General features: G+C 41.6%; 1 protein-coding gene and 1 pseudogene across 7 annotated transcripts in view; both read left to right on the top strand.

Annotated features, from left to right (window-relative positions):
* Window positions 1-25,532, top strand: part of ATP8B4 (ATPase phospholipid transporting 8B4 (putative)) — a 227,926-nt gene that overhangs the window by 30,126 nt on the left and 172,268 nt on the right. For all 7 annotated transcript variants that reach the window (XM_037054604.1, XM_037054605.1, XM_037054609.1 and 4 more), the window contains 3 exons: window positions 4,810-4,901; window positions 8,466-8,533; window positions 22,487-22,545. In XM_037054604.1, the coding sequence (XP_036910499.1) occupies window positions 8,506-8,533; window positions 22,487-22,545 (87 nt within the window). In that variant the 5' untranslated portion in view covers window positions 4,810-4,901; window positions 8,466-8,505. The remainder of the gene's footprint in view (window positions 1-4,809; window positions 4,902-8,465; window positions 8,534-22,486; window positions 22,546-25,532) is intronic.
* On the top strand, window positions 15,517-16,009 carry LOC118992460 (eukaryotic translation initiation factor 5A-1-like; annotated as a pseudogene).

The following is a 25,532-nucleotide window of genomic DNA, read 5'->3' as shown; positions in this document are numbered from 1 at the left end:
TAGTTAGATAAAATTGCCAAGCAATTTATAAATTTGGCCATACTACCACTTTTATAAACATACATATATACACACAGATTGGCTTAAATTTCTTACTTCTATTTTTGCCGAATGTCTACAATCTGTAAGCACTGTGGCTCTTGGGTGCTGTCACTGATACCACGTATGATTAAAACATTATCTACACCTTCCACCCTTGCATCACACTCAAACGTGAACACTTGCCGGACAGAGGCTGGGACTGATCCCTCATCTCTCTTTGGTCTTACTTCCAAAGCTGAGATTTCCCTGCCCTGCCAAGCTCTCCCTCCCCTGGGGTCTTAGAGCTATGCTTCTGCACCCTCGTCCCTCAGGCGCCTGGTGCTGGGGAACCTGGGATATATATCTGGGCTAGCAGGCATGTGCCAGTAGATATGACTGCAAGGTCACAGTATTTAGGGGTGGGGGGACTCCATGAGATTTTGCTTTTCAGCCTCTGGGCACCTAGGGCCAGTGGGAGGAAAGGGCAGGGGCAGGACCAGAGAAGATGGCGGGCATCACGAGGAGAGAAGAGTCTGGTTCCCTAATTCTGCCATGACAGCTTCCCCACCTCAGACCCCACCATGGCTCAAGCAGGTGGACTTTTCAAGGGTCGCCTAAACTCACCCTGGTGCTGGCCTCCCAGAAAGCCCCCCGCTTTTCCACTATTGTTTGGGTCAATCCTCAGAGAGGTGTGTTGGTTTGGAAAGCAAGTGCTGTTGTGAGAAATATAAAGGGAAGTTGAGGAAACAGGGAAAGGAAACTGAGAGATTGGAAGAGGAAAAAAAGGTAGGGAGTAGGAATATCAGACTGGGGAAGAGGAAAAAGGGGAGGGAACACTTTTAAAGAGTGAACTCTATATACATGTGTATTTAACCTCACAAAACCTCTGGGAGGAAAGCATTATTATCTCTATTTTATAGATTCAGAGATTGAGTCTTAGGAAGGGAGAAGTGACTCAGCCAAAGGTACACTAGATAGAAAATAACTGAGCTGGGACTGGAATCCTGTTGTCCTAAAAGTCTCTCCTGTGTAATATAATGTCTCCAGAGGGGAAGAGAAAGTGGAGTTGGGGAAGAGGAAGGCAAGCAGAACTGAAGCTAGATGGGTCCCTTTTCCCCTTGGCCCGTCCTGTCCCTGAGTCCTGAGAACTGCAGAGAAACCACTGTTCAAAGGAAGCAGAGGATTCCTCCCAGGGGGGACGCTCCAGTTCTTCCCGAGACCCTGAGAGGCCTGGCAGGGAGGGGCTCATCTGATTTCACTTGTGCAGAGAGAGCTGCCGAGAGTCTGCCCCGTGCTGCTCTCCCGTCCTGGTTTCGACTGCTCCAGTCTTCCCCAACTGCCCGGGCCCCTCCCTTTTCCCTTTCTTTTCCCATCTCCTCTAGTCCCTTTGCTTTTTTGTCACTGAACATCATGTGAGGTTCAACCTTTTTCCTTCCACTAGCTCTGCTTCCTCAGTTTATCCCCATGGCTCTGTCTTCCTACTGAAAACACATCTTCTCTTTAAAGTCTCATTACTTCTTTACACCAATCTCCCTTATTTTACTGCAGAATGTCTTGAGGGAGTTACATTCATTGTCCTCAAATTAACATTTATGTAGGTACTGTGAGAAAGAATGTTCAGAGGGCTGCCTTAAAGATAAGTAATGTAATACACTTTCACTGTGTGCCCCTTCTATCCACAGCAGCCCCTTAGGGAAGGTTCTGAGGTTTACAGAGCTTATTTGCCCTGATTCCATGATAAATTAGTGCAAAAAACAGGAATCCAAGATCAGGCTGTTTGACTCTAAAGGACAAGCTTCCAGTCACCACATCCTGCTGCCCCTTGAGCAGGTCAGTAGGCTGTCCCCTTGGAGGCCTCTTGATAAGTTTACTGTGGCCAGGTAGGTTGTTTCTCCTGTAGACTTCGGACCATACTTCAGCGATATACCCAAACCAGATCTGTCTTTCTGGGGCAGATTAATATCAGCTCAGGAGACTGATGACATACAATAAAAATAACAGTGTATTAATGTAAATGTATAATGGAAGGAGCATAAGCATATTCACTTCAGCACGCAGGACCACTGCATTCTTTCCCTATAGACAGACTTCTGTGGGAAAGCAAGGTATTATCAGCAGGGTGCTTGGTGATCATGGAATTTGAAAGGGGGAATTAACTATAATTTTTTTTATTATTTTTTTAAATATATTTTATTGATTATACCATTACAGTTGTTCTATTCCCCCCCTTCATTCCCCTCCACCCGCACCCTCCCTCCCCCACCATTCTCCCCCCCCTTAGTTTATAACCACGTGTCTCAAGTTCTTTGGATTCTATATTTCCCCCACTATTCTCGCCCTCCCCCCTATCTATTTTCTACCTACCATCTATGCTATTTTCTGTGCCTTCTCCCCCCTTCTCCCCCTCCCACCCCCCTGTTTCTAACCCTCCATGCGTTCTTCATTTCTATGATTCCACTCCTGATCTAGCTGTCCTCTTGGTTTGCTTTTGTTTTAGGTGTGGTTGTTAATAGCTGTGTGTTTGCTGTCCTTTCACTGTTCATATTTTTCATCTTCTTTTTCTTATATAAGTCCCTTTAGCATTTCATATAATAAGGGCTTGGTGATGATGAACTCCTTGAACTTGACCTTATCTGAGAAGCACTTCATCTGTCCTTCCATTCTAAATGAAAGTTTTGCTGGATAAAGCAATCTTGGCTGTAGGTCTTTGGATTTCATAACTTGGAATACTTCTTTCCAGCCCCTTCTTGCCTCTTGTCAGGTCTCTTTTGAGAAATCTGCTGACAGTCTGATGGGTACTCCTTTGTAGGTGACTGTCCCCTTATCTTTTGATGCTTCTAGGATTCTCTCCTTCATTTTGGTCTTGGCTAATGTAATTATGATGTGCCTTGGTGTGTTCCTTCTTGGGTCCAACTTCTTTGGCACTCTCTGAGCTTCCTGGATTTCCTGGAAGTCTATTTCCTTTGCCAGACTGGGGAATTTCTCCTTTATTATTTGTTCAAATAGGTTTTCCACTCATGGCTGTTTCTTTCCCCCTTCTGGTACCCCTATAATTTGGATGTTGGAACGTTTGAAGATGTCCTGGAGGTTCCTAAGCCTCTCCTCATTTTTTTGAATTCTCATTTCTTCCTTCCTTTCTGGTGGGATGTTTTGTTCTTCCTTCTGGTCCATTCCATTGATTTGAGTCCCAGTTTCCTTTCCATCACTATTGGTTTCCTGTGCATCTCCCTTCATTTCAATTAGTTTAGCCTTCATATGTTCCTCTAATTTGTGACTTTGTTCCTCTAATTCGTGACTATAATCTACCAGTTCTGTGAGCATCCTGATAAATAGTGTCCTGAATTGTGCTTCTGAGAGGCTGGCAATTTCTTGGTTGCTTAGAGTTATTGGCTCTGGGACTTTGAGTTCTTCTCGTGCCATCTTTCGGGTTGTTCGTGCCTGTTCCATAGCAGGATCAGAGCCCTAGAGTGTTCACTAGAACAGGGCAACTAAGTCGCTGGGTTGTGATGTTGTATGTGGGGGCGGGGTCAAAGAGGGACAGTGGCTCTCACTGGTATTGCAGGGCAACTAAGTCACTGGGTTGTGACGCTGTATGTGGGGGCGGGGTCAAAGAGGGACTATGGCGTCTTGTCCGCCGCCTTCCGCCACGTTCCTCACCGGTGCCGCAGTTGCTGCCGTCACTGGGCCCAGGCGTTTAGTCCCACTGCACGTGAGTGTGCCACCGCCATCAGCCCTCGCCCCCTGGGGCCTGCGTGGTCTGTCTCACTGCGTGCGAATATGCGCTCGCGGTCTGCCCCGCACCCCAACTGGTTCCCGTCTGCCTGTGCGCCTGGGTCAGGGCCCCCGTCCCGCCCGACCCTGCTCGCTGCTGGCTCTGCCCCTTTTACTGTCCCGTTGAACGGTTAGGTGTAGTCGGACTTCCGTATAATTCAATTTTCTGTCCTTTGGTTGTGTCTTTGTTTCTCCAAATCTTTGTTGTATTCAAACTTGGTTGTGGGAGAAGGCACAGTGTTTCCACCTATGCCTCCATCTTGGCGGAAGTCCGGAATTAACTATAATTTGATTGTTGAATGGCTTCAAATCATTGACGGGCATCTCCATTTTAATTGTTTGCACACAGCATTGAATTGCCTGGGAGTAGCCATTCTCACTAGAAGTAGGGACTTCCCTGTGGAATCACAGTAGAGTGAGGATGCCCTCTTCGGCTGCTTCCACTTGGGCGTCTCGGAATCACTGCCAATTTCAAGGCGCCTGAAAGCAACTCATTTTCCCTGAGCAAGCTGGAGACATTTTTTTCTATTAGAAGAATTATTTTCTGTGACTAAGAGTCAAAACCTGAACTTGAAATGCAAAAAAAATGTATAAATTTTTCATGCAAGTATATCTTTTTTAAAAAAAGGACCCATCGCATATTTAAATGAATTAATATATGTAAAGTTTATAGTTATTATTTTTGGGTACTCCTTTCTCTTCTTACTTTTCCCACATCCCTATTTCTTATAAACCCCTGAGGACTTTTACACAAGGAAACTACCATTTTAATCCCAAACATAAGATGAAGTCAGGGGTAAGATACGACCTGGCCAGCAGCTTGCCTTTTTAAAATTTCCTCTGCTTTGGGGTGATTTCAAAAAAGAAGGAATGTATTCATGTAAATATTGTTTGCTTCAACACTTGTGAATGGTTGGATTTCAAAATCCTCAATTCCTATTTCTCGAGGGAGATTTCACGTTGGCAAACCCTTTCTTTGTCTTACCTGTTTTTTTTTTTTTTACTCTGTTCCCTTAGACCTTCACTGATCCAAAAGTTCAACAAAAGATGACTTTTTCTTTACTCCAACATTCTTTAGAGGTGAAGCAAGTGCCAGCTGGTGTATTTTGGTGAGTTGATAAATGTGCAAGAATGGAAGGCCTGTATTTTACGTCCTGTAAATGAAACTAGAATCGGCCACGCTAGTCATGACTCTTCCCTGAATATGACCAAGTTGCTGCTCTTCCAGGGAAAGGATGGGATTGGGGGAGGCACAGCTCTGGATGTCAGTTCTTAATTTTTTTGTAACTTTATGTCTCAGAGAGTAAAAACAGTTGAATGAGATATTAACAAGAGATAACTTTCATAAATCTTATAGAAACATTTTTTAATTCATACAATAGTATCATCACTCTGGATTCATTATGGAGTAGAGAATTTTTTGTACAATAGCAAAAATGGCTAAAATTTAAAAAATGGATTTTTAAAATATCTTTAAAATAGAAGTTTTCAAAGATGCTTTGGAAATGCTATTAGATAAAGTAGAAGCAATGAAATAACTGTATGACTTAAAGGTAATTTTAGGAAGAATATGATATGGCTTTATGTTTGATTATCTAGGGGCTGTTAAAATCAGAAGTTCTTATAAGAGGATCTAATATAAGAGAGGGAAAGGGTTACATGGATAGTTTCTCCTTAATTACCTGTATGTTACACAAATATATTTAGGTTCATCTTTTATACTGGTTGTCTGTTGGTACTATCCCTCAAAGCAATCTAGCAAACCAATAAGGAGAAAGAATAAGTTGGTCAGTGGCCAGTACCCTTAGTAACTTCCTGAGAGATTGAACTTTTTTCCGCCTACGTTTTCATCACCACCTGTCAGGGTATAGATTCCCTGTTGCCATCTTGCTTAAAGAATTGCTTTCTTTCACCTGCTCCAGGGACTCTGAATCCGTGAAAACAGAACTTGTTCACTTAGTCCCCAGAGAGAGTTTTCAAGCCCTAACAAGTTGGCTTAGAACTTGCTGATGAGCCTCAATCTTTTGGCCAGATGGGGCCCCCAGATCCAGATGTCATTGTCACAGAATCCATTCATCCCTCTCCCTGTTTCCATTTTTATCGGTTGCTGTGAGCTTTTTAAAAAAGTTTGGAACAGAGAGAGCCCTTCATGGACAAAAACACACTTTTGTCCATATTATTTCTCGCAGGATGTCGTCACCTTAAAAAATCCTTCTTGTGAATCTTCTTTTATAGTCAGAGGCCCTCCTCTTCCTCCCCCAAGATTTGCTCAGTTCCCCCTTTGTTCTTGTACTGTTCAGTTTACCTGCAACACTCTCCCTGTAGTTAACTAAATATTGCTCATCATCCTTTGAGATTATTCCTAGGGTGGATATGGGGGTGCACAAGAGCATGGGGACCAGCCAGAGGGAGGGAGCAGCCCAGAAAGACCCCTTACTTGGGAAGATCTAAGACCTTTTGGCACTTGGGGCTGGGGTCTGGGAAGGGGTAGTTGCTCAAGGGCAAGTGCCTTTTAGCATTGGGAAGCCCTTGTTCCATTCCTCTTAGAAACTGAGGGCATCAGTAAGTTTTTCATCTAGCAAATGTTTACTGAGCATGTCTCTAGGCCAGGTTTATTAAGCACTGCTAAATGCCAGATAGTGGAGATACAACTATGGGCCAGACTAGAGGTCTCTGCCCTACTGGAGTTTGTGGGCTAATGGGGAAATAGCCAATATAATAGGGATAGATGTTCTGGAGTTATAGGGGTCTGAAATGGGAAGCTCTGGATTCTGTGTGAGCACATAGGGAGTGGTCCTGTCTGATTTGGGGGACTAGGAAGGCCTTTTAGAGGAAGTGGTGCCTAAATCAAATTGGAGCATGAATAAGAGGCAGCCTGGTGAAAGGGTTGGAGATGGGGTTAGATGGTAACAGGCAGAAGGAAAAACAGGTGTGAAGGCCCTCAAACAGAAAGAAGGAGAGGCATGAGACGGTGCAAGGAGGAGTGATGGCAGTGAGGAGAGTGATCAGCAATCAGGCTACAAAGAGGAGCAGGGACCAGGTTGCAGAGGGTCCAAAAAATCATGTTAGAATTTGTTCTTTTTTCCTAAGGCTAACGGGAGGTGCACTATATCCCACTGGAGTGTTTTAAGCCGAGGTGTGACATGATGCCGTTTACCTTTTATAAGGGTGACTCTAGCTTCACTGTGGTCCCTGGTCTACAGGTGGCCAAGGCTGAAGCAAGGAAACCTGCTAAGAGGAATGCAAGGGAAAAACAATCACTGGTCACAGGCACGTCCTAGAAGCTGGGATGGGGGAGCTGTGAAGAGGGGAAGGAGGGATTGTTTTGGGCAGCCTTGGTGGTGGTTGGTAGAAGATGAGGGAGAAGGAACAGAAGAGTTATGTATCTGAGGACCTGTCCCTGCGTCTAGCAGCTTCTGGCAGCAGTATCCCCATCTTCTGGCTCAGTTTATCAGTTGTAGTAATTGGTCCCTAGAAAAGCAGGGGTTCCACAAAGTGTCAGTGTCATGGCCCTATGTGTCGGGCATACCCCAGGGGTGGCTATGCTCTCAGCAGGCTTTTGTCCCCCCCCCCGCCCCGCNCCCCCCCCCCCCCCCCCCCCGAGTAGTGAGCAGGAACTCATGGATCTGGGGGTCGTGACTGGGAGAATTATCAATGGTTTCCGGCTTTTTAGACTCTGAAAGATTTATAGTGCAGCAATGGGTGTTGATAAACTTTCCTGCCTTCTCTTGTCTTGCAACTAGTAAGCCATAAGCATTGCTCTTCCTCTTTTTTGGTCTCCATATGACTGGCGGCCTCTTTAAGTACGTTTATGGCATTCTGCCACATCACTTTGTGTAGGCAGCAAGCAAGTCATTTCCCTTTCCAACTGAAAGAGCATGCACTCAGTACCTCTGCCTACATTGTCAAGTATTTGCTAAGACGCCTGAGTTCATTGCCATGGTCTGTGAAGTTCTAAATCATTTGTTTGCCTTAAAAATTAATAAATAAATAAATTAATTAATTTCAAATCTTTCATAGAGTTTATCTCATGAAAGGAATTAGACCACAAATAGGGGAAAAATGAAAGATAACAATGACATTATTCTTTGTTTTTTTTTTTTGTAACTACCTGAAGAAGACTATATACATGAGAATAAATTGAGGCAGATTTTTGAATTGTAGTTTGTTTCTCTAGAGCCTGGTCAATAGTTTCCTGCCACAGGTAACTCCCATGGTTTAGCAGTGGTTTCTAGCTCCAGCTGTGGGAAGGAATCACCTATAGCCCTTGAATAAAAGACAGATGCTTGTGTACATGCCTGATCACCATGTTGTGCACCTGAAACTAACATCCTATGTCAACTGTAACTGAAAAATAAAAAGGCAGAATCTGGAGCTTCACTCCTGAATATTCTGATTCATAGGGTTTGAGATATATTAGAAAATGTGGCTCAATTAGTGCCCGATTGTATGGCACACTTGTGCTTACCTTCCATTTGTCTGCATAGCCTTTATAGAATTATTCTTATCTAGTCAGATTTAAGCCAGATACATGAAATCTGTTATTCCTACGGTGCCAATGTCTTCTTAATCATCTAGGTTTGACTGGGAAGGAAGTTAAAGGATGGAAATTTATGGTCAATGAGCGATTTTCAAATACTAACTTTGTGTATTTTTCTTGTTTTCTTGTGTAGGCCAGCTGTTGTGGCCTGGTGAGAAGGCACCAGTGCAGTAATGTTCTGCAGTAAAAAGAAACCACTGGGTAAGTACTGGGCTCTTCAGCTCATACAAAGTAAATGTGATTTCTAAATTAAATTAAATTTTGTTTTGTGGAGGAGTACTAAAAACAAGATATAGAACATTTCTATGACCCAGGAAGTTCCCTTATGGCCCTTTCCATTCATTCTCGCTGCACTCCACACAGTCTTCTGATTTTTGTCAGCTTAGTTTTGCCTGGTTTTGAAATGGATATAAATGAAATAATAAAGCACGTGGTCTTGTGTCTTGACTCTCTTACTCAGTGTAAGGCTTATTGACGTACATCCATATAGTTGCAAGTGTCAATAGTTTGTCCTTCATATTTTCCTTTTAAAGCAATATTACATTGTGTGAATACACCAATATTTAAAACGAAGACCACACAGTTAGAAATGGTTTCGGTTCATGATGGCAGGAAACACTTCCTTTTTTGTTGTTGGGGAATTGGTCTAGCTGAACAGCTTTGATAGTATTTTTCTTTAATACAGCATCTCAGCCAGATTGTGTCGATGTTCTTGTTTGACTCTAGTTAGTCAGTGACAGGTCATTTTGCAATTTTTCTTTAATGTGCATGTATTCAGTTAATCACTGCTCTTATCTTTATATCTGACCATGGACTTTTTAGGGACTAAAGGCTGGATTAGAATTTATCAAATGCACTGTCCCTCCATCTAATAACATCTCTGATAGTTGCAGTCCATTCCCGTTTTGGGCCACATAATGAGCTGAAATCTGTCTCAGTGTAGTTCCTACCCAGAGGTCATTAGTTATACCCTCTGGGGCAATATTTTTGTATTCCCAATGCCAATCTATGAGTTTAAAATAACTGTCATCATCTTTTCTTTTTCAAATGAAATGATTTATTTGTATCAGATCACTAGAATAATCTTAATAGCATGAATATTAGGTTCACTGGCTTTAACTGGGACAAGTTTTCAATAAGATTCATTGTTGCAGGGTTTGATATGTTTTGGTGGCAGAGCTGAGTCTGATTGGGCACTGACTTGCACAAAAAGCTGAGGCCAGCCCCTTCCTCTTGGACATGTTATAACGGCTTGAGGGACTGACATCTGTGTCTATCATTTGCATCATCATGATTGTGAGTGATGCATCTTTAGGTTATTATCAGTTTCTGCAGAGCTGGTAATAGCCTGGAGCGTTCTCACAACCTAAAACATCCCTTTGTTCATACAGCCAGTCAACAAATATTTTTGAGCCTCCATGATATGCCAGGTAGGGGTGACCTTTCTTGACTTCAAGATGCTTTTTCTGATTCCATAAAACATGTGCATCCTCACACAGTTGTCAAGTTGGCAGTAGCGATGATGATTGAGAAGGGGTTTACTAAACACTGCCAGTGGCATGTGTGCCAGAGGGGCACAGACTGGAGGTCTTCTAGTTGTCCTGGGGTTGAAACCGTGGAGGGGAGGAACCATGCAGAAGTGGAGTTTGACCTCAGTGAGAGGCACAGTGTCTTCAGCCTTTAATTAAGGTGTACTCACATTTACACAAAATTTCACATCATCAGGAGGCTTAGGCCACTGATGATGTGTATGAAAGTATAACCAGCCAGTCATGGTGTGGGGAACGATTATTTTCTCCCAGACATAATGTATTATTTATTATCTCCACATTTCTGCAAGTCTCACATTTTTCAAGATGTGAAAAAATTCTAGCTAATTGACTCAAATATTTAAAACACAATTATGGTCTATTTTGTTTGTGCTTTATAATTCACCCCTTTTGTATAGGTGGATGTGAGGCCTGAAGACAAATCATTTTAAAGCATATATGTGCTCTTCTCCAAAGCAATTAATAAGAGCATTGCTCATAAAATTCAGATTTTATGTAGTTTGGTAACATGGGAAGCAAATAAAGTAGATAATTAGAGGCTTTCTTTAAATTAGTTAAAGCTGTTCTTGAGTCCAGGATGTGGGGTTTGTGGAGCCCGCATGCATCGTCCCACAGGGAAGCCCTTAGCGTGTGTGTGGGGTGTGAGGGTGTGAGGGTGTGGGGTGGGGGATGTGGGGTGTGGGGTGTGGGATATAGGGTGGGGAAAATCAGGCTAGTGTCACAGTTGTGTCTTCTGTGGGCCCTTCTCCCCCAAAATATTAAAAATTATATTTTACGATTGTGCATATAAAGACAGATATAATCCATATCAAATTCATTATCGTGTATTCATTACTGTTATGTTTGTTTTCTTCTCATCTTAAAATGTATGAAAATTTAAACATGTTTGTGTGCCCCTAAAAATTCTGTGGACACCAGGCGCTGCATCTACTGTGCCTACAAATGAGGCAGTTCTCTGGCTGAAGTTTATGTGCCTGTTTCTCAGGCATTTTTGAGCACACACTATTTAATGGGTACTAGGTTGGTCCTGCAGTAGAGGATTGGTGATAAAAAAGATGACTAAGACATTGAACCTAGCCTTACAGGTACCATATCAATGTCTATAAAAGTCCATGCATGTGTATTAATAGATGTGTTTAAAGAGTATTATTTCTCATTGGGTTTATCCCTTATGGAACAACAACAAATCCAAAAGCTGTTTCTCAAGTGGTTCTGCAATTACACTTGTGAAAGATTCAGTGTTTGTTTGAACTTGCTTTTTGTTTAGTATAGTAATTTGTGTATAAAATTGGACCTAGTTTTTTCAAAATCATGCAGACAATTCGATGAAGTGCCAGTTATTCCTGACCCATCAGTGACATACTTAAGACAGTGCTGGCTTCACAAAAATCTCTCTCCTAACTTTGGAGTTAGTATTGGTTAATGGGGTCTCTTCTACGTTTTAGTAACCACTGGTGTCCAGAGGGGAAAGGACATGATTTTTTTTTTTAGTATGAGAGAGGAGGATCCCAGTACCATCTGGTATAAGACGAAGGACGATGGGGGGAAATTAGAGTGGAAGAGATAATGATCTTACCTCCTGTGGCTAAAATATTTTATTTGTGCAAATGAAAAACAAACAGTGCAAACACGTTTCTAGGCTACTAGGCTACTAATGGAAAGTGCAGGGAGTTGAGCTGAAGCTTAAGCTTCACTGGCATCATGGTAAGTCTGCTTCTAGTAAAAGTTTGAGGTTAGAGAGGTAACAGGGTGAATATGTGAAGATCAAGCAGGGCCCAGAATGCCTTTGTAAAAGCTCACTTCTGTCTTGAGATGAAACGTCACTGGACGTTTTGAGCAGAGAAAAGAGATGACTCTTGTGGTAGACAGAGTAACGCCTCCTCCCTCTGTATCTCCATGTCCTAGCCCTCAGAACCTATGAATATTTTACTGCACATGGAAAAAGGAACTTTGCAGATAGAATTAAGTTTTGTACTTGAGATGGGAAGATTTACTTGGATTATCCAGATGGGCCCAATGTGGTCACAAGGGTCCTTCCAAGAGGAAGACAGGAGAGTCAGAGATGGCGATGTGACAATGGAAGCAGAGGTCAGAGTGACATGGCCATGAGCCAAAAAATGTGGGCAGCCTCTGGAGGCTGGAAGAAAAGGGGAACAGAGTCTCCCCAAGAACCTCCAAAGGAGCACAGTCCTGCTGAAACACCTTGATTTTAGCCTCTTAAAACCCATTTTTGGACTTCTAACTTCCAGAATAGTAAGAAAATACATTTATGTTGTTTGAAGAAACTGTTTGTGGTGACTTGCTAGAGCAGGAGTAGGAAATGAATACATGTACAAAAATCACTTTGTTGCTCTACTGAAAACAGATCATAGAGATAAGGGCAAGGGCTGGGGCCCCGAGGTGAGACTGTCGCAGCAGCCACAGGGGATGGTGAGGTGGCTTGGACCAGAATGAGGGCACAGGAGGGGGTGAAAAGAGGGAAGATTTCTGTTCTTCCTCAAATTCTGTCTCCTTTATATCCCTTTTAATACATATATTATTTGAGTGCTTCATGAATACGTAAATAAAGCAAGCCTCCTATTTTTTCTTTTGGTGTTTTCACACTTGGTTCTGCTGGGAAGAACAGCTGAAGAGAAATGGGCCATGTCTTCTTGCAAAGTCCATGCATTACCCCGTGGCAGGTGGCAGGCCACTTGTACTCACTTCCTTCTCTTTTCAGTAAATGACTGCAGCTCAGCTTGGAGAAGGTGCTTGGCAGAACAACCCACCACATCCCACATTGTGTATACAGCATAAGTTCCTTTCAGAGCCACCTGGGACAAGGGGGGATGCTTTTAAACCACCCATTTGAACTTGACTTTCCCTCTGGTTTCCGTGGCTCCCTAGGCCTCTCATCTGCATCCCTGCGGTGCTAGTATTTGTGGGCATGCCTACCCTTTGGAGGAGATCCCTGTCATGTTCGTTTTTCATTTTTTGCCTAGAATAAGCCCATGCTCAAAAGAGCTCAAGAAATATTTCTGGAATAAATAAATCACTTTGTCTTGGGTCCAGCAGGTTTTATTTGCCACATGGATTCAGGGGTCTGAGACACAGAAGCAATATGTACTAAAGAAACTTAACTTATAGCCCCATGCATTTCAAAATGACAACCACAAGCTTTGAAAAAACACAGTTTCCTGTGCAACCCTTGAGGTATTAAGCAGACGAGAGACTTCCTCAGGCTTCTTTCTCATGTGCCTTTCTTTTCCACCTGGTTTTTTCCCTCTCACTTTGTGACAGGTGATTTGCTTTCCCTTGGATGGCTGGAATGTGTCTCTCATGGAAAATTTAATGTCCTATAGCTTCTTCTAGGCTCTTGTGATCCTTAGGGTAGATCCTGTTTTTCCCCCTCTCTTTATGAATGGGGTGCACTAAAAGGGTAAAGCTATTTTCTAGCTTTACAGAAAGTATTCCGATCCAGTCCTAGTCCATAAAGTCGCATTTTTCTATAGATAATTGTAAAAGAATGTAGACAGACAGTCTAAAACAGTAAATTTTGAAGAGGGATTTGGGAGTGTATTCTCTGTGCTTTGAGAGGGCAGACAGGTTTTCTGGGAGGGCCTCCACGGTGAAATCGAGAGAAGCCTAAAAGCAGTGGAAGGTAAGAGGTCACAAGGTCACAAGATTAACTGGAAGGGGGCACGTGATTTGAAGGACATTCTGGAGTATTGCATTCTATGAGGGAAGCCACTTCTCTCTCTCTCCTCGGCCTCTGGACACAGGCACACACCAGTTTGCATTTCCCAGTTATTTCTGCATAGTATGTCTGACCATCTCTTTATATACCAGATTTCTTTCAAGATTCTTTTACAAGGGAGGTAGATTGAAGTTTGAATTCTGATTCTACTGCATAATCTTGCTGACTCTTCTTCATTCATAAAGAGGGGACCATAGCAGCATGTACGAGGTAGGATTATTTTGAGGATTGATGAAATAATGCATGTGAAACATTTCATATAGTATCTAGCTTTTCATAAATGCTCAATAAACGTTAGTTATTCTTATTATTGTGTAATAAGTCTTAAATCTCCCATTGCGATGCGTAGAAAGTTACATGTCAAGGGCTTATATAAACATTTTATTGATTTTACTTGTAGCTTGTATAACATAATTTATGTGTTCTGGAAGAAATATAAATCAATAAAAGAGTTTACATATTTTTGAGAAACTATAGTAAGCCATGGGGAGAATAAAGCTCCCAATAAATCAAAATTTCCAAATATCTGGCCCTGCAAACTGGCTCACTCGAGAGGAAAATAAACCCAAGGCCGTTATTATTTGTATAAATCCCCTAACTCTGTTTCCAAGCTTTTTTTTTGGTGAGGACAAGAATAAAAAAATCATGGAAAGATTTTTGTTTTGCCTTGGTTCTCTTTAGTTTGCTGCTTAAGTGTCAGTAAGTTCTCCCAGCTGCAGGTCAGCACTGGGGTTCAATAGGAAACCCCAATTTGGGACACATATTTTTCCCCTTGTATTTGAGTGTGTACTTGGAGTTAAATCAGAAAATCTTGGAGACTGGGGAACTTTTTTCTTCAAAGTTCTGCCCTTTCATTGTTCTTTCCTCATGTCTTTAATGAATTGGTTTGGCTTTCGACCACACAGACCAGATTGTGAAGAATGAAAGAAAATTAAGAAAGAAATAAACTTAAGTCATTGATTTAGCTCAAGGGAAATTTTCTGAGACCTGACCCAACCCAAAAAACCACCACCACCAATAAAACCCAAATGACACTTTATGTGTGGAGACATTCTTCAGCTTTCGGCTCGGGACCAACCTCGCTGAGGAAATATCAGATCATGCCATCAGGGTCTTCTACAGAGACCCCAAATTCTCCATGGTGTTTCATCATTTCATATTTTGGGGATCTAAAGCCAATTCCTGAAGGCAGTCTCCTAAACCACATTTGGTGAAGGACAAAATGCTCTGGTGTTCATTGAAGAAAGATGGCTCTCTAACTAGGGACTCACGAGTGCTGTAATCAGTCACAGGCCCAATAAAGGCTTCCCAAATCTTCCTCTCACCTTTAATCTTGTTAACAGAGCTGCTGCATTCACTAACTGGTCTCAAATATGAAGGTATTATGAATTGTTCACAGATATACAAATAAAAACAGATGTAAATGACTTGTCTTCTCTTGCCTACTGGAAATGGAAGCTGGATAATATGTGTTATGTTATGAGGGAGAAGAGCTCAGAGTAAGTAAGAGTTGGGTGTTGCCTTAAAGGACTTTGAGAAGAATCGATAGGTGTTTGTCATTTCTACTAAAAATATTCAGAAAATTATTTGACTCTCTTGGGAAATAACAATATAAGAAACTTTAAGAATGACTATCCAAGCTTGGGTGATTTTCTCTTTTCACTTCTTATTTGCTATTTTTCTTAAAAAAAGTTTTTTTCTGGTATTTTTCTATTTACAAAGTGCTTTCTATACATTTTCTCACTTATGGATGGTGACCCAAAGTGGCATTATTTTACTGAGAAACCATAGCTAAGGAGAGGTCATGAGTTTAAATATGCTTACATGAATGATTTGGTAGGAGAAGAACTTAGCCTCTTGCTTCAAGATCCAGGCCTTGATTCTATTTGTATGAATTGGCATCGAAGCCTCTTAAAATGATAGGTGATTTGGACTTGGAGACAGGAGGTGCAGGGGCCTCAGCTACCTTCCCAACACAGTGTTCAGAATTACAGAAAGAATGGCTTTGTAGTGCTCAAAGGGTGACCATGTGAGATTGTGGAGATGTCTGCCTCCACGACCGGCAAGCATGGCCATGCTGAGGTCCCCCCAATTGGTGTTGACTCCTTTCCTGGGAGGAAATATGAAGAAATCTGCCTGTCAACTCATGATGCAGATGTTCTCAACCTCAATAGGAATGATTTCCAGTCGATAGGCATCCAGGATGGGTACCTATCACAGCTCCAGGGCAGTAGGGGCAATGCAGGAGGGCCTTCCTCTGCTTGAGGGAGATCTTGGCAAGGAGATTGCAGAGAGGAGATTCTGCTTACAGTGCAGAGAGGAGATCTTGGTCACAGGGCATCTGCCATGGCAGAGGAAGCAGCTGTTGCAATCAAGGTCGTGTCAAATTAACTGGCTCTCCAAGGGGCGGTGGTGGCAGCAGTGATCCCTGAGCCTGCAGAGGCCCGTTCCCCAGCCTCGCCTAGCTCTGGCCCCACCTTTAGCTGGACTCCTACACCATTTAATATTGGAAGTTTTATTTTGGTTTCCCCCACCTCATTAATCTGTCAGGGAGCCCCTGCCCTTCACCCTGCTCCCCTGGTCAGGAGTGAGTGAGCCAGGGCCTTGGCCCCAAAGCTGCCCTCCGGTCTTTTCTCCTCAGAGCTATGGCTTGTGACTTAGATTTTCTCCATTCTGGAATCAGAAAGCTATGGATTCTGGCAAATGGTCTGTGCCCTCCCCCCACGCATCCCTGGTCTGGTCCCTTGTTCCACAAGCACCACTTCCACAGATGGGGGCCTAGCCCCCTCCTATGTCTCTGTCTCTCCCCAGATTTCTTTGGTAGGAGATGAGAAAGGAGGAGAGGGGAGGGGACCTGCCCGCTCCTTAGGCATCTGGAAGGGCCCTGCCCCCATGGGCCTCACCTTTTCCTGTGGGCTCTCTCCCCAACACATTTGTTAAAATCAAACCTGAATAAAACTACAAGTTTAATATATATATATATAAAAGGTGCAGCCCTCTTTTTCTTATATGAGGATGGTTTCATCACTCATCTTTACAGGTCCAAAAAAGTCTTGCTAACAGGTAACAACATCTTGACTGCAGTTACAAATTTCTAGCAGAGTAGTGTTATTTCCTTCCCACCTTTTAAGTTTGTGTCTTAGTGATCCCATCACACTTTTGGATTTTCTAAATGCATGTCCTTCCAAATGACAAGACAAACATTGGTACAAACACAAGTGGATATGGCTTTATTGTGGCTCAAACAAACTATTAGCTCTACTAGATAATTATTTTGGGGATGGAGGGCGTAGGCTACATGTCATCAATCCTAAGATGAAGGTTATTCTTTTTGGTGAATGTTCTCTAGCATTTGACTGATTTATAAATGACCAATAGAATAAATGAGGTGTCCTCATTTAGTTATCTTGAATCATGCAACAGGAAGCACATGGCTCAAAGATGAGCATCCTATGAGTGCTTTATTGACACTTTATTTTATTTGACTGGGGCAGACATCAAATTATATTGGTCTTTATGAGTTTGGGGGAGTGAGGGTTATTTCCATCACCCTGCATGGAGTAGGACCTTGAAGGCTTAATAACTCATTTTCCTATATTTTTGAACAGATTCAAAACAAGTGTCTAAGATAATCCCTGTTAATGACCGTTCTTTTGGCTCATTGGAATGGTGAAGGATGGCTTCCCATCTAGGCACATACATATCTCTCTTAGGCTCCTCCACTATCATGAAAGAATGCTAACACTGTTACCAGCTTGATCGTTTGTCTCGTGGATCTGTGCTCAGCTGACTACACAGCACAGCAGTTCTCTAGGTATTTTACAGGAAGTTCAGTCTTAAGTTCACAGTCATTTAGTGTTCAGCCCAAGTGCAGCTGAGAGAAATAATAATTGGGATGATTGCTTGAAGGACACATACTTCATTTATTTATATAAATATTCTAAAATCTATTCCTGAATGTAATCAGCTCAGCAGAGACTGAGTCCAGAAACTCTCACTGGGCCCTCTGAATTGTGTTTGGGATAATATTCTGAGGGTTGTTACAAAACACAGCTCTAAAAAACTCATTTTATTGTTTATATCAAACAATGACTTCTTTATGAGGATTTCTTAGAGAAATTATTGCATAGCTCAAGAACGAATATGTAATTGTATTTTTTTTTCTGAGAAATTGGCTTATTTTTACTTTACAGACTATGAAATAAAGGGCAACAGGCCTTCCATTTTTCTGTAGAATTTGTGGTCCACCCTAAAGCAGGTGTGTGTGTCATTGTATCAGGCATTTTTATTCTCATTGTTGACTAGTCGATCATCATTCTTGTTTCTATATTTTCTTCTACTCTGCTTTCCTTTCAAGTCAGAGGGGATGGGGGAGGGAGATAATGAAGGAAAGAAGGGGAAGGGTCATCAAGGAAGATGTATAAAGGACCCATGGACAAAGCCTAAGGGGGGAAGGATGGAGGCTGGGAGGTGGGGGTGAGTGGGGTGAGGGAAAGTGGTGGTGGGAAAATGGAGACAACTATATTTGAGCAACAATAAAAATGATAAAAATATGTAAGTGTAAAAAATTTTTAAATAAAAGTTTCTCCTGTTATATATTCTTGAGTAGTTATTTTGGAGATGGTCCTATGTGTAAACACTCTTGCATAACTAAAAAGATTTTCATTGCCCCCTCACGCTTGTTTATTTGGCTGAGTATAGAATTCCAAATTCAAAAATAGTTTTCCTTAAAATTGGGAGGCATCACTCCAATGTCTTCTGTTATCCTTGCTGCAGATGAGAAATTTCATGGTCTGATTCTTGTGTCTCTGGGACTAGCTGATTTTTTTTCTGGAAGTGTTTAATGTTTTGCCTTTGCTTTCGGAGCTCAGAATTTTATGAAGATCTGTGGGTCCACTTTAATTTATCTTGGTGGCACTTTCACTTTGAAGAGTTGTGTTTTATTCGGGTACAGTGAAATTTTCTTCTATTTATTTGAATATTTCCTCTCATTCATTGGTTATATTCCCTTCTCCTAAGTTTTCTTTTCATATTTTCCTCCTCTTTGTCATTTTGGTATGTATATTAGGAGAGTTCTTCAAGATTACTTTACAACTTGTCTATTAAGTACTTTAACTTCCCCAAACTCTTTCTTCTCTATCGCCTTTGTTCCTATCAGCTTGTTTTTGTTTCACAAATGTGATGTCTTCCTGAATATCTTCAAGGTACTTGTTATAAATAGAAAGAAAACAACCCCTTTCCCCCACTTGTTTCCACCATTACCTCTTCCTCTTGGATTCTTCTCCTTTGTGCTATTGGTTTGTCTCAGATTTCTGGTGACTTATGGTTACTGGCTTGTATTTACAAATGAAGGGCTAGATGAATTAGTGCAGTTGCAAAGACCTTTATCCCTGCCAGGCCTCTCCTTAAAATAGGAGGGCCAGTGATGCAGCCAGTTCACAGAGGGGTTTTTCTGTCTGTTCTGGCAGCTATAATAGAGTACCATAGACTTGCTGACTTACAAACAACATAACTTTATTTCTCATAGTTCTGGAGTCTGAGAAGTCCACGATGAAGGCATCAGCAATTGGTGGTGGGTGCGGGCCTGCTCCTTGTTCAGAGACAGCTGTCTTCTTGCTGTGTTCTCACGTGATGAAACGGGCAAGGGAGCCTCTTTGATAGGAGCACTAATATCATTCATGATGGCTTCAACCTCATGACCTAAATACCTTCCAAAGTCCCCCCAGTACATCGGGGATCAATATACGAGTTTTGGGAGGATATGTACATTTAGTCTATAGTAGTCACACAGTTTGGCAAACCCCATAGCTGCCTCAGGAAGGCAGGCTTTACTAGGGCCTGAGTCTGCTGTAGCTGATGTAGAGGTTCAGAACTGCTTCTCTCTTGGCCTGCACACCCAGCCTTGGTTTCCTCCGCAGGCAGGTTGTGTCCTCATTTTAGGGGAAAGGGAGGAAGTATGTGGCCCAACTGGCTCGATTATTATTTAGTTATTCTGGTGATGCTCCAAAACTAAGGGGATCAGTTAATTTATCTTCCAAACTACAACACTTCCCCCCCTCAATTTTGAAGTAGTTTCTGTTTATTAACTGACCATATTACAAAAATGACCATGGTGGATACCTTAGTTCATCCTTCTAATAAAGCCTGTTGCTCTGGTCCTCCCTGTTACCAGCATCTCCACCTTCTACAAGATGGGTGGTCTTTTCCTTCATTCCACCTTGTGAAAAGATCATTTGAAGGGCCACAGGAAGTTATTTGCTTCTTTGAAGTGTTTTCCAAAAGTATAGATCTTGTGAATCAGATCCTCCACTTATGAGAATGAAAGGGAACATTGTTGATTATTTTGACAAGACAATAAGCATGAGCTGGACTGTTACCCTCTCTACAGCACCCCCCTAATCTTCGTGTTTATCAACTAAATTTGGAACTTTTCTGGGCTCCGTTGGGAAGACCACTCTTGTAATGTTTTTCAGTGAGAACTGTTCCTATCTTTTTTTTCATCTTGATCTCCTTTGATTTCTATTTTATTTGCTAGACTTTCTTTAAAATGTATGAAGCTCTACTAAGCCCCACTCTTATTTTCTAGCACTACTTTGTTTCTATTCTTTTATTTTTTAAAAAACAGATATTCTATAATTTCAGTGGGACTTCATTATTTAAAACACTATTTTAGGCTTTGATGTTTTTGCTCTTTGTTGGGGAATCAGGAAGAAAGGGGATGATGCTCTTATAGCCAGAGTTTGAATTGTTTCCTCTAGGGAATGGTTGGTTGTGAGGTCGCTTCCTGGCAGATTCTGGATTTCAGAGTTGTACGCTAGAGGGGCAAGCCCACTCAGGTGTCAGGAGTTTGGGACATCAGTCTGATATTGTTCTTATCAGCAGTTAGGTGAGCTAGAGTGGAAAACAGGCACACTAATAGGAAACTGGCTTCTTTAGATGGGTAAGAAGGAAGTGTAAATGGATATCAAACAGACCAATACTCTTCAAATGGTAGAAACACAAGTATAATCAAAGGCAGGAGCAGCCCCCAGAGGTACACTTCATACTTGGAAGTTAAGCCACAGGGGCTGTAGTGGCATTTACTTTCCTCTTGGACTTTGGGAAAATGTGGACAGTTCTTAAAATTCATGGTGCCTGGCATATAAGGGATGGGTATGAAGATGTTTCTTTCTTCTTTCCCTCCCTCTTCATCTCCCCCATCTTTCCCATCTCCCTTCTATTTCCAGCTCTTCTTATCTTTGCTTTCCTCTTGGTCTTCTTTCTCCCATTCCTAACATGTGCTTTCAGGTTACTTTCCACCCTCTAGTTTCCTTTATCTCCGTGATTGTATGTATCTTTGCTAAATTCAGACTCTTACTCTTATCCCTATACTTTGTATCACCTGTCACTTATCCAGTGGAGAACTGTGGGATTAAGGGACTCTCAGGTGAGGTGGTCAAGTCACTTACCTTGAGAATCCAGCATTGATATCTGGTGGTTAATTGGCTGACCCTCTTCCCATAGCTTTTATTATTCCATCATTTCTCTTTGGTCAACTTTGGATGCAGTAAACATGGAGCAAGAACTTGGTATCCTTGCCACAAAAATATGCTCAGCTGGTGTATCTGAGGCACTATCTTTTCTTTGTCCTCTACAAATTTTAATTTCTGCACTATTATAAACTTTGGATTTATTATCCTTTTATTTTGTTATTTGTACTGGTGTTTGTATGTGCTTTCAGGTGATGTAGAGGTGTCCCTTGGTAGTAGCTATAAAAATCAGGGCACCAGAGAACATCAAAGGTGATTTCTGGAAGATACCAGTGATCTGGAATGAGGCAGAGGGACAGTGCAAAGATTGTGTTCACTAGCCTTCATTTCCTGAGAGCCCCTCCACAGGTCTCTCTACATGTGCCAAAGCAGAAGAGTGTCCCTCAGGCCCAAGCTGTGGACAAACAAATAAGCCTCTTTCTCACAAAGCCTGGGGGGTGTGTTTCAGTGTGCTCTCTGTTCAGGGTCCTGAAGATGGTAGTCTGCCAAGAAGTGAATTTCTGGTTGTTACAGTCCCATGGGACTCAGGAACATGAGCTCCCCTGACCTCCAGAGCCAGGTGATCTTGGGGCATTGGGCATCCTCTGGGTGGTGGTGGCAGTGGCAGTGGCAAAAACCCAAGGTCACTAGAAATAAAAACTGGGGCACCAGACATATGCAGAAGCTCCCCTCCAGGACATACGGGCATACTGACGAGTGAAAAAGGTCAGAATGTGAAGATAGTGCCACTGGCTGGAGTAAAGCACAGGGGAAGTACAAAGAAAAAAAGGAAAGAGAGAGCTACTTCCAGCTAAGGATGGGTCTCCGGGTCTCCGATGATGTGGAATTCTGTCAATGTCCGGGGTTGTTTACAAGTATCACTTTTGGCTCCATGACCGTAAGGCCGGTGCCTTCACTGGCCACTTCAATATGGTTTTGTTTGGCTATGTTATATTTTATGACTGTGTAACAAAATAAAAAAATAAAAATAAAAATAAAAATTCCTTCCCAGACTGGCATTTCATTTTCAGAAACTTTTTGGCCTTTAGGAACTACTTGAAGCTAAGAGTAAGGGTCTTTGTGGAGCTGAAGGGATGTAGAAATTGGAGACACGTAGTGTTTTGCTTTATGGCTGGCATCAGAAAGACAATGAGAGACATTTCAGCTTTCCATTTTGGGACTTTCCAATACATGTTCCAACATTTAGGCTGGAAAAAACCAATGCCCTTCATATTTCAAAGGAAAGAATTCTTGCAACCTTGACGACAATCAAAGTAACCTAAGTGCTATTATTTTTATGAGTTATGGGATTCCTTGGGTTGAAAATTTAATTTCATACCAAATTTTTCTTTCTCTTTAGAAGTGGAACGGATAGTGAAAGCCAATGACCGTGAATACAATGAAAAGTTCCAGTATGCAGTGAGTAGATTACGCATGGCGCACACGTGCTGGGGTGGGCCTTACCCCTTAAGGGAAGTAGGATTCATGTCTTCTAGAACTTTGTGGCTTTACTAAAAACTTTTTTTGTTGGCCCATATTAATAGCAAGGTATTGTGGTGACAATGGCTAATTAAAATGTGTACTTTAAGTTGTACTTAAGTCCTATTTATTTTTTTAAAAATGAGGGTTTTCATAAATGTTCACTGAGGATCTACTGAGTGACTGGAACTCTTCTAGAAACACGGGACACATTGGTGAACAATGTGAATTGTATCATGGGCCCCATCAAGGTGCCCCCGTCTTTCTATGACTCAACCGAAGTTGCTACATAGAGTCTTTATAAACTCCAAGAAGGATAATTGGTAGAACTGATTCTGGAGGTGATGTATGGCCTATCAGACCTGCTCTACAATTGAGTACCAGCACATTAGTGAAAGAAAGTTGCAATTCAAAGAGGAGTTTGATGAGTAGTAAGGCATAGAAATGTGGGTGTCAAGAGACAAACTGACAGTGTCTGTGCAGGCACTAACCAGTGTAGAGAGAATTTTGGCTGTTGGATTATTTTTAGTATTTTGTTCCCAGAGGTAGATCTTCCCCATAAATGGGGATGGGTGCATTGGGTTAGTGTAGCTTAATGCTAGTAAATTCAACAGGCATAGCTAACAACTTCTCTCTTCTCGTGCTGTGCTAATCACATAAACTGATTATAATTTAACATTCAATGTAAGTTTCCTTACAGCGGGTCGGTAAGTGTACTGTCACTGTTTCTGTGACAGATTTCTCATTGTAAAGTAATATAATGGCACTCTGATTTTATTCATCAATCTTGCAAGCTTGGTTAAAGTAAGTCTGCATTTGAGAGAAAGAATCGCTCTCAGGAGGCAGATAAACGTGCTTCTCAGCCTGAGAGAGGGAGGGACTATAGTTTTTCATGGTGATTAATGGTACTCAGTGCAACTTCCTGACTTCTAGTCATTTAACTCTTCTGGCTATTACCAGAATTGGCTCCATGCTTTCCTAGCCATTCTACAGCCATAGAGAATGGCCCTTGAAAGACTTGACCATTCAGCCCTAAATCAGAGTATAGGTATGTGTGTATTTTAAGATCTGGGGAAAAAACAGTAGTAAGTAATCTACTATGGGGTAATTACGCATTTAAGTGCTTATTTTCCAATAAGTGTTTTCCAACATATAATAAATATTTTCCTTCTATGAGTACCAACTGTATAAGGGAAGTCATATTTTATTTGCATTTTATGAGATGCTACAGTCTTTTGTACTTATAGTTATTTTTACTTAATTTATAAATACTTCAAACTTACAGAAAAGTATAGGAGATAATATGACACCCATGTGCCCACCATCCAGATTGTGTAGATGTTAATAATTTGCCACGATTGCTTCAGGTCTTTCTTTCTTTTAAAAGTAATAACATACCAATGACACAGAGATGGTTTTCTCTTGAGTTTGCATGATCCTGACAACAGCACACAAATGTGTGGCTGTGGCTGTGTTTTCTGTTGGGTTTTCTAACAACAACAAGACAGCAGGACAGTCTTCTGCAGCTGCAGCAGATCAAACAAGGCAGCTCAGCCTCTGAATTAATATGTACCAAAGAAAGAAAGAAAGCCATTATGGGCTGACAAAACCAAGAAAGTCAACATGAGTCGAGAAAAGGATGCTGCAGAGCAGAGAAGGGCAGGTCTAAAGGCCACTGCAGTGGCTCACATAGGATAGACCAATTCCTCCCGGAATGAATGTGGGTCCCCACTAGAATCAGCTGGTGGTTTCTTATTTGGGGAACTCCCAACAGGACTGCTGGTCATACTGTGAGCTGTAAGGCCTCTCTCAGTCTGTCTGTTTAGCTACAAACTTGGGATAATAAAAGTACTTACTTCACTGAGTTATTGTAAGGATTGAAGTAGAGTAAGACACAATAACCCTATGAGACACTCTATGTAGAAGTGGGATTTGAAGCTGTATCCATCTGATTTTAGGGCTTTTAAACCACTTCCTACAAGAAATTTTTTTTAAAAAGAAGCAGAATCCAGTGGCCTTTTGCTTATCTTTAGCAGTAATTACCCCAGCTGGAAATGGATTTGAAAAGACCTAACTGATCCCAGGGAGAACTCTCATAATAACTGAAGAAGTAATATTCCTACCTAAAGGCTGAAAAGGAAATGGAAATAAACTGAGACTTATTATGAAAAAGATGAAAGGAGACATGGTGAAGGCCCCTGAAATGTAGTGAAGTAAAGAATGTTTTGGGATAAGATAGATCATAGTTTGAATCCTTTCCCTCTCTATCATTTGCTAACTTGTTGTCTTGATTTGCTTATTTCTCTGAGCATCAGTTATTTCAGGTGTGAAATGAGAATTTTTCCTCATAGGATTATTTACTAAAAGATTAAGTGATATAATTTATATGAAATAATTGATAATAATAAGACTAGCTGATATATTAGATACTTACTATGTGCCAGGTCCTACTAAATCTTTTATATGAATTTTTCTTTTAAACCTAACATGGCTGTGGGCAAATAGTCACGATAAATTTTAGACTCCCTATAAAGGACTGGCTTAAGTGAGATATTGGTGATAATAGTGTTAAGAAGATACTGAGAAATTGGCTGCAGTTGTGAACTTTTTGCAGCAGGTATCTTGCCAAAAGTTAGCAAATCTGTAATACTGAAGGTGTGAAAGTTGCTGATAAATTATGAAGATGTTGCTAGAGTATAGAAACAAATGCACCTCAGACAAGAAGACTAATAACAATGGTGGTAGTGCAGACCACTTCCATCCCCTTCCCCACCAAATAAGCCATAGGGAAGTGATAATAATTCAGTGAGATACTTTCGAAGCATTTGATGAGTTCGGGAAATTTTCTCAATGCTCTCAGTACATGGTTAACAATGTACATTGTTATCTCAGTGATAACAATGAAGTTAGTGATGATGATAATACGA

This window comes from Sturnira hondurensis, unplaced genomic scaffold (assembly GCF_014824575.4).
Source record: "Sturnira hondurensis isolate 20B ecotype Veracruz unplaced genomic scaffold, ASM1482457v3 Scaffold0008196, whole genome shotgun sequence".
Classification (NCBI taxonomy): domain Eukaryota; kingdom Metazoa; phylum Chordata; class Mammalia; order Chiroptera; family Phyllostomidae; genus Sturnira; species Sturnira hondurensis.
The sequence above is the reverse complement of the archived record's forward strand: the minus strand, read 5'-3'. Positions and strand labels throughout refer to the sequence as shown.